Source organism: Phaseolus vulgaris, unplaced genomic scaffold, assembly GCF_000499845.2.
Source record: "Phaseolus vulgaris cultivar G19833 unplaced genomic scaffold, P. vulgaris v2.0 scaffold_13, whole genome shotgun sequence".
NCBI classification, from domain to species: Eukaryota; Viridiplantae; Streptophyta; class Magnoliopsida; order Fabales; family Fabaceae; genus Phaseolus; species Phaseolus vulgaris.
This window is the reverse complement of record NW_027174082.1, coordinates 196,513-209,774: the sequence shown is the minus strand read 5'-3', so window position 1 is coordinate 209,774 and position 13,262 is coordinate 196,513. Positions and strand designations below refer to the sequence as shown.

Genomic DNA, 13,262 nt, shown 5'->3' with positions numbered 1-13,262 from the left:
CTAACAAGAGAAGACAACTCTAGAGTGAACTTTGAACAAGTAAAAATGTCTTAATTGGACAACATTTCATTACGCAAATCAAAGTTAAAAATCATGTACAAGAAACTCTTATTTATAGGAGAAAGTCTCTCAAACTCAAATGAGAGTATGACAAGTGTCACCACCTTATAGGCGCAACTCCTCTGCATTGATGAGAAGACATGTGGAGTCTAATGTCTTCCTTTCCTACCTTTCTATTTGCACCACTCTTTTACTATTTTAAACTCTACTTTATTTTCTATTTACATTGTTCCTCTACTTTTGTCAAAAATAATAAGATCCAAAACTTCATAAATATTCTATACAATTTTTACAAGGCTAAGAAGAAAAAAGGTTTAAAAAGATTTTACAATCTTTTTAGTAAATATCGATTTTCGTCTATCTTCTTAGCCTAAAGTTTCGATGTTGGATAGTTTTTATCAGGTTTCAAAAATAATTTACAAAATTTTAATTAATTCAAATTTATAAAAAAAATATCTCATATTTTATTATTCAAATAATTTTAAAAATAAAAATACATTTATAAACTTATATTTTAAATCTTTTAAAAAAATAAAAAATAATCTTACAATTATCACATCAATAATATATTTAAATAAACTTTTTTCCACAAATTCACTCAATATACTTTGATCAAATAATCTCCTCACTTTTTTTTCATACTTTTCACTTACATCTTGAGACATTTTCTCCCTAATCCAACACCCCCATTAATAAGAAAAAGTTAAATAAAATAAAAAACGGTAATTACAAGTGGACGTTAAAATGTCATGTTACATTATCTTCTACAGTTCACCAGAAACTCTACCATTTCGAAAAGGTTTAGTTTCCAGTTTATGCCGACATCAGCTTAGCACGAACACCCTCAGCAATCCTCGTAACTTCCCTTTCCTCTTTCTGAATTTCCCATGTTTGGGTTTAATGTTTTCATCAAGACGATGTCTTTTTTGTTTCTCATGTTTTTTTCGTTGCTTGCTGCTCTCGCTATTTGAAATTTATGCTACCAATCACTTTTATAATTCAAACTTTTCGTGGTTAAGTCATGTCTCTCTTTTTTATTTATTTCATTTTGAATCCTAGCCTCTACACTCACAAGTTAAAATCTTAGCTACTATCATGAGACACATTTATAGGTTGGTGGGTGGTTTGGCATTTCAAGAAAGGTGGCATCTTTGGTGTGCTTTGATTCCTTGGCCTATGTTTCACCATTATATTGTGGTTTAATCTAAAGGGCAATTCTTTTGTCTCAATGAAATACCAAGTTCATATGCATGACAAATGCTTGTTTAAATGTCTAAATGGTTAGTCTCAGACTCAATTCTTTCTGTTTTGTTAAAACTTTTAACCGTGCTTCACAACCGTATCTCAAAGCTCCGTGTTGTTGTTATTGTCTTTTAGGGATACTTCATCATATATGATATGTTTATATGCTTTGTTTTTGTTTTGTGTGAAATCACAACAGTTTTCAGTTTTACATTCCGAGATCTTGTGATATTGTGTTGCGCAGTCTATTTCCAATTGCCATCACTGCCCTCATACACTGAGGCACACCTTATGTGAAGCTTAGCTTGCTGAGTGTTTACAGAAAAGCGTTAACAATTACACTGGTTCAAAACAATATTTTGAAGTAGCAATTATGTGTGTCTTTCCTGTGTACATACAAGGGGAAAGATGCACTATTAATCTATTAGGTTTAACTGAAACTTAATATCCATAATTAATAGCTGATGCAAGGTGAATCCTTCGGACGAGGTTTGTTCAGTTGAGTTTTTTGTCTATTTGTTGTTGTATGTGGGAAAGGCATGTGCTAGGTGGAGGCTGGCCTCAGTTTTGTTTTGAAAATGCTATGCTCACTTTATATTCTTCACTTCATTGTTGTTCATCTAGAATGCGAAAATTCAACTCAGTTATGAGAATTAAATTGTTGTTGAACTAAATCTACATTTTTTGTTATAATTGTTGTTTTCTGGAACATAATCCACTGCTAACCGATGCATTGATATGCTGATGTAAATGCTAGGGACAACGTAGCAATGGCTTCCTTTTATTTCAATCCTATCCTTACTAGCTCTCATCTCGTTTCTGCAAACTTATCTAGAAAGTTCAAGATTCCAAAGCTTCTTCACAGGGTAACTTTTTTGGACTGTTGTTTCATTGTATTACTGATTAGTTCCCCTTTTAAATTATAGTAATTTCTTAAGGTACCTTTCCTGGGGATATACTTAAACATGAACATGCATTTCACTTAAGATTAATTCGATATCAACTTTTTGGTGTCATGTTTGTCTTTTGATAAATGAAGTTACATACAAACAATGAAATTAATTTAATATTTGTGGAAGGCGTGATAAATCAATGAATTGAGTGAGCCTAATGTTTTGCATGAAAAGGGCATGAGTTATTATTCTATTTCAGACAAATTGAAACAGATAAAGCTACAAAATTAAGGCCTAGATTTGCAAAGTTTCCATTACCTTTAGATGGGTTTTCAGTATTGAAATTCATAACATTTTTTTAAAGAAACAAAATATGAATTTCAATCCTACAAAAAAAGTAAATGAGTACATGACTAATAGGCATAAAGTTGGAAACAGTGAGGCTTTGTAGTTTTGATTGCCTGTAGAATGTGTTTTGTCAGTTTCTATATTTTTTTAGTATAAAAGGTTTCTGACAACATGGTCTAGCTATTGGGATATCATCATTCCTTAACATAGAAAAGTGTGAAGAATCATAAGGTTTGCTTCTAAAGTATTTGGGCAAGCTAAATGAGTTTCATTATCAGCCATGGCCTGCTTCTTTAATAAATTAAAATTGATTTTATATCATTCCTGAATCCTGATTGCTAAAAGGAGATTTATTTGCTTAGGCAACTTCCTTTCTTATTTATGCTGACATGTTTCCGTCATTACATTTTAAGCAGAAAAAGAGGTTTGATGGCTCACCTAGATCCTCAAAAATCACTTCATTTTATGGCTTGAAGACCCCTCCTTATGAACTTGTAAGTGATTCACTTAGTTGTCTGAATCCATATCTTAGTTTGGAAATAAGTGTACTGTTTTGTCCTATATGATTGGATTAGTTGAGTCATCTAATGCAGCATTAAGCTTATTAAATTGTCATATTCACTTGTGCTCAACGTAGGTGCTAGTTGTAATGACCATTGAGCTTCAACCATTGGAATGATCAAGAAAACAAAAACTAGGAAAGGGATGGCATTACACTGAACTTTTTGTTTATGGTGAAACATACAATTATCCAACATTTAGGGAACTTTAAAATTTAAATTACCATTTTGAAATAAATTGTGGCAACTTATTTCTCTTAGCTCATTTTATTACAACCATCTTGTTATTGGGACAAATAGGTATGTCTTATGTTAAAATATGAAGAAAATATCTCATAATATCTTTATTGTATCTTATATTTTAGAGTAGCTTATATGATCTTGTTATAATTATAGAAATAATTAGTGGATCCTATATATAATCAAGAATATCTAAATTATATATGTATTATTAGGAATGTTTTTATTTTTGTATCATATCTTTATTGTTAGATGATAGCATCCTCTTCTTCTAGCATTGCTTTGTTTTGAATTTTTGAATGGAGTTGCGGAAGCTGCTTGAAATGGAGGAAGAATAGTGTGGATTTGAAGTGGAGAAAATGGGTTTGGGAGAGTGAGAGGTGAGACCAACTCACTAGGAAGGAGTCTAGGAGAGACTACACAAGAAACTACCCTAGAGAGAGTTTAAGAACAAGTGTTTATGGCCAAACTTGGGCAGCATAACTCTTCTCATTCAAGGTGAATTTTACATAAGGTGAGCTCACTTATTTACAATGCTATGGTCTGCCCAAAAGAGCCAAAATTCAAAAATTCAAATTAAAAAGAGAGAGTGCCATGTGGCTAGTCACACTCTCCTTTCCCCTCCCATGCTTCTCATGCGCCTACTTAGCTGTCCAGCCCTCCTTGGTGCACCCTCCTTGCCTCGAAGACCAGCCTAGGGTTTCCTTTGGGCCAATGAAAGCCCAATAGAAACCCTAGGTAGGGTTAGAACCCTAACCCTATTATATCATAGGTTAAAATACAAGACCAAAAATCCTACTCTACTTGGCCCAAATACATGGCCCAATTAATTTAACAATTACAAACTCAAATAAATCTTATTCTACTCTAAACATTTATTTATTTATTTTAAACTAAAGCCTAAAGCCTGACCTAAACATGATGATGACTTGTCCTTACTGAAGCCAACTGAGTTCAAGTCTTCTTTGTAGTCTTTGACCAAGGCTTTAGTATTCTTTTATAGTATGAAGGTCTCTCTAAGATACTCTTTACAAATCTTCTTCCTTGAGTTGTTCTCTTCATTGGGCCTACAAAAGATAGACAAAAAACCAAATTAGGTCTATATGTGGTAGTAAGTCCCTGAACAAAGCTTTAAGTCTTCATCCTCCTTATTCGATGGATGTTGTGGCTGGATGGGTTTGCATCATTAGAGGTTATAAAATTTCTTCTCTTTATTATATTGATTTATTTTTCTCAATATTAATAAAGCATTTGTATTGTCCAAAAAACACATTGCTCAATGCCTCCCACTTTCCTATAGTTTAACAGCTCTTTTAAGAGTTTTTTTTTCAGATTTCAGTAATAGTTGAGCACAGCTCCTTATAGAAATGGAAAATAGGAAATATAGACCATGGAACACCCTTTTCCCGAGGAAGACCTGTTTGTTCAGTTAGCCAGGCCAAACAACTTACTTCCCCCTCAATCCGTTACCTTCCCCTCCAATATACCTCGCCCTCTCCTTTTAATGCATGATTTTCATATCCTCCCCTCTAATCTCCTTCTAGCTTTCCTTTTTGGTTTTGCCCCTCTTCTCTCTCTTCTAGTCCCCTCAGCTGCTATGACATGTTTCTTTCTTTTGTACACCAACAAATGTTGTTTATAGGGTCCACTCTCCCGTTCCCCTATTCCTTCGGTTGCTCTCATCCCTTTCCTTCTATATACTTTCATAATGGGCATATCACTAGCACTAGTATAACTGAATTAGTGCTTTGTCTTTTGTATCATGTCATTACCCACCAATGTCAATATAATCTTATTATTTATTAGAATAAAGGTAAATGAAAAATAGGATAAATCTCTTGTGTCTATTGAACACATAGGGTTATGTCCTTATCTCTAGTCGATGTGGGATCTCCAACACACCATTCACGCCAAGAAGTGTGAACTTGTGCGTGAGACTATATATTTATGGGTGGTTCGATAGCAAATAGTAGGTGGCCTAATAAGCCCAACAAACTCTCGTTAGGATATACTCTAAATAACTCTGATACCATATTAAAATAAAAGAAAAAGAAAAATACAATAAATCTCTTATGTCTATTGAACATATAGGGTTATGTTTATATAGAGAAAATCATATAGAAAATATGGACTAAGCCCATTACATAAATAAAAATACCTACAATATCTAATAATATCTGAAAATATCTAATAATATCTAACATTTTCATAGTATTCCTTTCTGCTCTTTTCCGTCTTCCCTACTTAAGCACTATAATTTGACATCTGAATTAATTTTTTGAGTTATCTATTGTTGATAAAATGGAAAAAGGTACTGGTATATTTGCTCCATGTGAAACACAACCTTTTTACAGCGGACATAGTTTAGAGAAATAAGAAAGTTTCCATTCACCAAATAAACCACACTTTTAAATAGCCCATATGACACTGGTTATTGAGAATGCTAGTACCTTTTTGTGGCCCTTATAAATCCAATGTGCAACATTACTCACAGCAGACAACTGTGAGGCACTGATACGTTAATCAGGCGAACATATCTGACACGGATATGCTTAGATACGTTTAAAATACATATCAGTAGAGTGTCAAGTAAATAAAAATAAAAGAGTGCTTTATATATGTTGAAAGACTGCTTGTAAGTTAGAACTGTTGCTTTTTGGTACCACTAATAGTCCTTTATTACGTCTTGTTGTCCTTCGGGTTAAACCATAATCCAATAAAAGGTCTGATCGGTGAGGGTCTGCTACTTATTTATTACCCATGCAAAATAAGACGGCACCTACCAAGGATCCCACATCCCGACCCCCTTTTTCCTAAAATAGGCTCATATATAACATTTCACTAGTATATATAACTGTCATTATTTTGTTTTTATATATTTCCATACATAAAATATATAATCTTTGTGATTTATTCCATGAAATCATTTTTAGGAATTGATATTTGAGTACCACTTAATTAAAGAAAAAGTGTTGTTGTGATAACAAATGTTGATAGAAGAACTTTCACTTTCACCCCTTATTCGTATAAAACTATAATTTGTATATACATTTGAGTTTCATAAGTTTGACTTGGGTAGTATTTAATAATGATTTTCAATTTTAATATGGTTTCTTAAAAAGAGTACAATAGCATTTATTTCATTTTGTGAATTATATATATGCATAAATACATACTTTAAATGTATCTGAATGTATTGTATCATATCCTATAATCTTTCAAGATGAGACGAATTGTCGTGTCAGATATGTGTTTTATCTGATACTCATATCATATTCATGCAGCATGGGCAGCCTCTAATAGGCCATTTATATCAACAGTGATAATTCTGACTTTATTTTGCCGCTTCAATATTTCTTAGGATGCCTTAGAGCCGCATATGAGTAAGAAGACAATTGACAAGCACTGGGGTGAACATCAACGGAATTTTATAGAAGGGTTGAACAAACAGCTAGAGAAGGATGATAAACTATATGGTTACACCTTAGATGAACTAGTCAAAGTGACATACAACAGTGGAAATCCTTTCCCTGAATTCAACAATGCAGCTGAGGTACTTGTTAGATTGATTGCTCGTAGGCTTTGAACATTTGAAATTGATTCTGAAATTACATGCTTATTCCTAAAACTATTGAAAATGCTCCGTTCGTTCACAATACTGAAGATCTTCCAAGATTTGCAAATTTACACTCACCTCTCATCTTTCTTCAGAAATTACACTTACTCCCTTTTATCCTTTGTCTCTACACAAGGATATATGAATGGTATATATGACTGGAAAAGAAAAATTGAAGAGGGAAGTTGAGATTAATTTAGTTAAATCTCAATTAAGTGTAATGTACTCCAGGTTATTTTTATTCAAAGAAATAAACAACAAAATTCTCTTATATATGAATTATATCTATGAAGAGCATGGGTATAATAATCGATTACAGTATTCAATGGGAGAGTGAATAATCTTCATGATAAACCAAGGGAAATATTTATTATAGCACTTTTAAAAACTTAAAATTTCATATTTTAGCTTCAAAATTGTAAGGGGCTTCATTTCTGACATACTAGGATATCTGTGGTTGCAGGGATGGCTTGAACTTAAGATTGGGGTCAATATTTTGACAAGGAACTTGCTTATTGCTATAGGATAGGAACTGAACATGACAGTTAATGCTAATTAGGGTGGGTACCCAACTAGCATAGTTCCTTTAATTCCAGCCTAGAGAAAAATGATTTTTTCATACATTTGTTGAGAATGTGAATTTTGGAGTTTTCTCTCCACTTTTTACTTACATGTCTATTTTTTTTTTTTTTTGCTTATATTTTTTATCTATTAAAATTTAGGACTCTAAAAGTTGTCTACAAACTGTAAATATACTAAGTTATGTTTTTGGTGATGTACGACTCTTATAAAGACCATATGTTAGGCAACGCCATTAGTAGTCAGTCACAATAGATTCATCAGTTATCTATTTGTTAGTTATATTTTTAGTTAGTTTTAAAAGATAGTTTTCATTAAAGCATGTTGCTCGTAATTAAGAAGAGAGGTGAAGAGGGAGGAATATCTTATCATTTGCAAGAGAATAGGCCTTGGGTCTTGGGAGGTGCAGTCCAATGAAGAAGTACTGAGTGTGTGTGAATGTTCTATTCTATAAAATAGGAAGTTTGTCCCTATATCTCAGCAATAGATACCAAGTTTCTATCACTAAAAAAGTATTAATATAGCAACAGAGTTTGAAGCTAAACAAATGTAACCGGGAATGAAACAGATTAATAATCTTTATTCCGGTGGTTCTTGTACCATTTCCATTTGTCCTTGTCTTTATGAGATAATTTTCTGTTACGAACCCAAAATCACCTTTCACACAGGACTTCTCCTGTCAACAAAACTGTAATAAAAAAAATCATCCCCATTCCTAAACTGGACCAACCCTAACCAACTAACTAACCACTCCCTTAACCTTTATTTTTTTACATTTCTCCTATAATACACCTTCCATGTCTTTTCCTTATTTTTAGTCCTAACATTACTCCCCTCAGTCAAAGCAACGTCAAGTGTTCCTCCCAGGTTCTGCTGTAAATCAGAATATCATCAAAGAAAACCAAAACAAACTTCCTCAAATACGCATGTAAAATGTCATTCATGGTGCACTGAAAAGTGGCAGGCGCGTTAGTTAGTACAAATGGCATAACTAGTGATTCATAATGATTATGGTGGGTACGAAAAGCGGTCTTTTGTATATTTGATTCGTGCATGCGGATCTGGTGATACCCTGCCCTCAGATCCACCTTGGAAAAATAGTATGCCCCATACAATTCGTCTAACAATTCTTCTATCGCTGGAATAGGAAATTTATCTGGGATGGTTGCCTTATTCAAGGCCCTGTAGTCCACACAATCTCCAACTGTCATCCTTCTTTACGAGGATCACTAGACTAGAGTAGGGGTTGTTACTTGGTCTAATTTTCCCGATCTTCATCATTTCCTCTACCTGTTTCTCTATCTCCGTCTTCAGTAGATGGGGGTATCTATAAGGTCTCACATTGATAGGATCTACCATTGCTTTAATCGGAATTTTATGCTCATTCTCTCTGTTGGGTGGTAGTTGTTTGATTTCTTCAAAAAACCCCTCCCACTCTTTCAAGACCTTGTTTCAAATCCGCTGTTTGTGATAGCGTTAACCCAGCGAGCTCCTGGTTACTCCTGGACTGATTTGGGCTTGACTAGTCAGTGCTTTTTATTCCCCATACAAGGGACACCGCTTTGATCTCCTTCTCTTTTTTGAGTGCTTTCGGAGTCACCAACGTTCTGGCTAACTTGTGGTGTCCTCTGATGTGCACCTTTTTACCTTCAATGCAAAAATTCATGGTCAACGTCCTCCAATTTACTTTCACTTCCCCCAAAGTTGTCAACCATGCCACCCCCAATATCACGTCCACCCCCTAGCTCAAATAGGAAAAAGGTCTCCTTGATTATATAGTTTCCCAAATGTACCTCTACCTTAGGACAACACCCGCTTGCTGTCTTTTTATGGCCATCCCCTAGCCTCGCAGTATACGTTGGTGTGGGTTCCACATGTAATCCCAAATGACTAACCAACACTGCAGAGATGAAATTGTGACTAGCCTCAACTATCAATTAGCACCATTGTTATTCTATCCTTCACTGTCCCTTGTAATTGCATATGAGGTTGTGTTAGACCCCAACAGAAAAAATGGACAGATCCATTTGTCGATACTCCCTCTCTTCTTCATCATCTAAATTCTGCTCAATCCACCCCCAACAACCCATGATTCTCCTTCGGCGAGCCTCCCTCATCTTTTGCACAAAAGATTACCCTCAAATTCTTCTCTGGACAGCGATGCCCTGAATTGTACGCCCCTCCACAGTGGAAGCATCTTCCTTCTTCCCTTCGTCTCACATACTTCAGGTAGGGGAGTGTTTTGGACCCCTTATTCCTTGAGCCTTCCCCTGGTCGAACCTCTCTGCTTGAGGAGGAAGTCTCCTTTCTTGCATTACTAGCCACACTAGACGACATTGGCCCACTGTTTCCCTATACAATTCTGTGTGGCCTGTTATTCTCGAACGCCCAAACGAAGTTGTATTCTTGTACCCACTGCTGCCACCTTTTTCTTCCTTGAAAGCCTCCTCAACATCCAGAGCAATCTCCATTGCTTTCATCACCTCTTTAGGATCATGGGGTTTGATCTGGTTCTGAATCTTGGGTTGTAACCCAACAAAAAAATAACCTAACAACTGTTCCTCCCCTGTCAGTGGCGCCTGTGACACTAACCTCTCAAATTCTTGAATGTAATCCTCAACTCTCCCATTCTGTTTGAGTTTGGCCAGCTTCTCAAAGATAGAACTCCTTTCCTTTCCCCCAAACCTCCGATTCAATGCCATGGAAAACTCTTCCCAAGAATGGTTCTTGGAATTCTTTCTCTAAAAAGTGAACCAAGAACTGGCACTACCTTCCATGCTGATGAAAGCTAGCTGCAACCTTTCCCGGGCTATGAGACATTCTGCACTTCGAAAAAAATTTCAACTCTGGCCTGCCACTCCATCGGGTCCACTCCCTCAAACATAGGTAGTTACACCCTCCTTGACCACGGTCTCAACTCTGCTTCCTCCTCCACATCCAATTTGTTCCCGTGCCTGGACCGGTCTTCCCTTCTTTCTTCCCCGTTCACCGAGCTCTCTCCTTCGTCAGACAATATGTCCCCCTTCTTGAGGTCCCGCAACATTTCCTTTATGTCCAGAATGCTCTCCTTTAACCCGTTAATGTCTGCCCTCATTTTCACCATCAACCTTCCTTGTTTGCTGGTTAATTTCTCCAACGCAACCATCCTCTGTTCCATCCTCACTTCCTTCACCTCTGACTTCCTCTTGGATCTGGCTGGTCGGACCAAATTGCTACGAACCCAAAAACAAGCAACCAAAGATAGGCCAAGAACACAGAGAGATACAGTTAGAACATTCACAAAGGAAACAATTATTCCTTTCACACAGGACTTCTCTTGTCAACAAAACTGTAATAAAAAAATCATCCCCCTTCCCTAAATCGGTTGGTCTTTATTTAAAGACAAACCCTAACCAACTAACTAATCACTCCCTTAACCTTTATTTTTTACATTTCTCCTATAATACACCTTCCATGTCTTTTCCTTATTTTTTGTCCTAACATTTTTCCGTATAGATTGTAGTTTTTTTTTTCTTTAAATATTTTCACAATTTTATTTGGTTATTCGAATTTTCTATAGTTGGATTGATATTGAGACTAGTCTCTCCTATCTTGTGATGAAGCTAATCTTGTATAGTCATCTGTAGTAATGATGAAATTACAATTGTCAGTTCTATGTGCTTTTATATTTAAATGCTGTCTGTAACTACTTCTGCCCCTTCCACACAGGTTTGGAACCATGACTTCTTCTGGGAATCCATGCAACCAGCAGGGGGTGATATGCCCAAACTAGGTCTCCTTCAACAGATTGAAAAGGATTTTGGATCATTTACGAATTTTAGAGAGAAGTTTGTAGAAGCTGCCCTCACATTATTTGGTTCTGGTTGGGTTTGGCTAGTTTGTAAGTCCATTCCTGATTGACCTCCCCATCTGGGGTCTCCCAATCCTTCTAAAATAATGTTTTAGTTTTTCAAATTCCATACATGCCATAAAATCCTTGGACTTTCCTTGTAATAAGAGCCTCGGTTATGTTTTATCTGGAGTGGTTGTTAAATTGTAATTGAGAATATTTAATTTTCTATGATTAAGGTAGGTAGTAACTAGTCTTTTCTCACTAGAACAATTGCTTTTTAAGAGTTGTTGGGTAGAGTAGAACTGTTCAGATATATATTATGTTATATAATATGTTTCTCTAATAATGCTGATGATTGATGCTAATATTCATTGGTTGTTTTAGTGAAGAGAGAAGAGAAAAAACTGGAGATAGTCAAAACATCAAATGCCATTTGCCCAATTGTGTGGAATCACATAGTAAGTTCATTTCCATTTTCCTCCTTAAAATTTATTTGATTTAATATTGTAAATGAAGTTAATTATCTTTTCTCATGCAGCCACTTATCAATTTGGATTTGTGGGAGGTATGCCCCTCCAAACTACACCTGCAAATTACTTAATGAAAACCTTTATATAGTCATCACTGAGACTTTTTTTTTCTTTACTGCAGCATGCATACTATCTGGATTACAGGGTATGTCTAACCATCATAAATCATCTGATATTTTCCGTAAAGGCATTAACTTAACAATCATTGCCACTTTTGAACAGAATGATAGAGCAAAGTATGTGGATGTATTTATGAACCACCTTGTATCTTGGGAAGCTGCAGCAGCCCGATTGACTTGGGCAGAGGCTTTGGTAAACTTGGGAGAACCAAAAATCCCCATTGCATGAAAATATTGAAATGCTTAATGATTATAGTGGTGGCTCCGGCCATATGACATCCTACTAGGTGGAGTTGGTGAAGGAAATGAGTTTGTTTCAGTCTTCATTTGAGTACAACTTTTGTAGTGCCCTATGTGCTTCTTTCTGGTTGTCAAATTTTGCAGTGTTTAGGATTGAGGACAACCTGTCATTTGGGGAAATCTAGTGAAGAATGTATAACAAGAGAGATAAAAAGCATTATCTTGGAGTTATTATGGTCTTATAGTATGAATGTTATTATTAATGTGGCAAGAGGCTATTAAATTTTGGAACAAAGCACCACAATATGCAGTTATACTGATATAAGTAGAACACAAAGCTCTTTTAGATAAGCTTTTTTTACCATACTTTTGCATGTTGAAGCTGGGGACTTTTCAAGGTTCGTTATGTTCTGTTATTAATTTAGTATTATATGAATGCTAAATGTTTACTCTGAACCACATGTTGAACTCTTTATTTAATAATTATTTTATAAAAATGTAAATTTAATAAACTAATCATTGAATTATGTGATATCATTTATACGTACTTCAATTTTAAATAAGCTAGACATTTTACCAACTTTAATGTTGGTATGAGAAGTTTAAATAATTTAAAGAAAATTTATGAAACTATTTTTACCATCCTTATAAATAAATATCTATATGCTACATTTTTTTATTAAAAATAATGATAAATAGTAGATTAAGTACAATAAGTATTGAGAGATATTTCATTTTTATTATAATAAAAAAAAATTGTTTAAACTCAACTTTTTTGTTTTATTAATTTTTGTTTAAACTCAACTAATGGTTAAACGTAATAATTGGACATTATTGGATCTTTAATATTATTTACTTGTTTATTAAAAAATAATATTAAATATGAAATTAATTTTAAAGGATTTTTTGTTTTATATATTTAAAACTATTAGTCATATTAATGAAATTAAAAATTTATAAATAGCGTGCAAAAAAAATCATTAGAAGTCATTTCTATATTATA

At 34.5% G+C, this 13,262-nt stretch overlaps 1 protein-coding gene across 1 annotated transcript; it reads left to right on the top strand.

Moving 5' to 3' along the window:
* The first annotated feature begins 788 nt into the window (after window positions 1–788).
* Window positions 789–12,623, top strand: LOC137816911 (superoxide dismutase [Fe] 3, chloroplastic). Its single transcript, XM_068620084.1, has 9 exons — window positions 789–916; window positions 2,060–2,168; window positions 2,960–3,037; window positions 6,705–6,896; window positions 11,247–11,418; window positions 11,755–11,828; window positions 11,909–11,935; window positions 12,022–12,045; window positions 12,123–12,623. Exons 2-9 carry the CDS (start codon window positions 2,073–2,075, stop codon window positions 12,246–12,248), a joined length of 789 nt encoding a protein of 262 aa, XP_068476185.1. The 5' UTR covers window positions 789–916; window positions 2,060–2,072; the 3' UTR covers window positions 12,249–12,623.
* Window positions 12,624–13,262: the final 639 nt, after the last annotated feature.

Coding starts and splice junctions, on each gene's coding strand:
- LOC137816911 (XM_068620084.1), top strand. CDS start 2,073: ATGGCTTCCTTTTATTTCAATCCTATCCTTACTAGCTCTCATCTCGTT. Junction 11,936..12,021: donor TCAATTTGGATTTGTGGGAG/GTATGCCCCTCC, acceptor TCTTTACTGCAG/CATGCATACTATCTGGATTA. Junction 12,046..12,122: donor CATACTATCTGGATTACAGG/GTATGTCTAACC, acceptor ACTTTTGAACAG/AATGATAGAGCAAAGTATGT.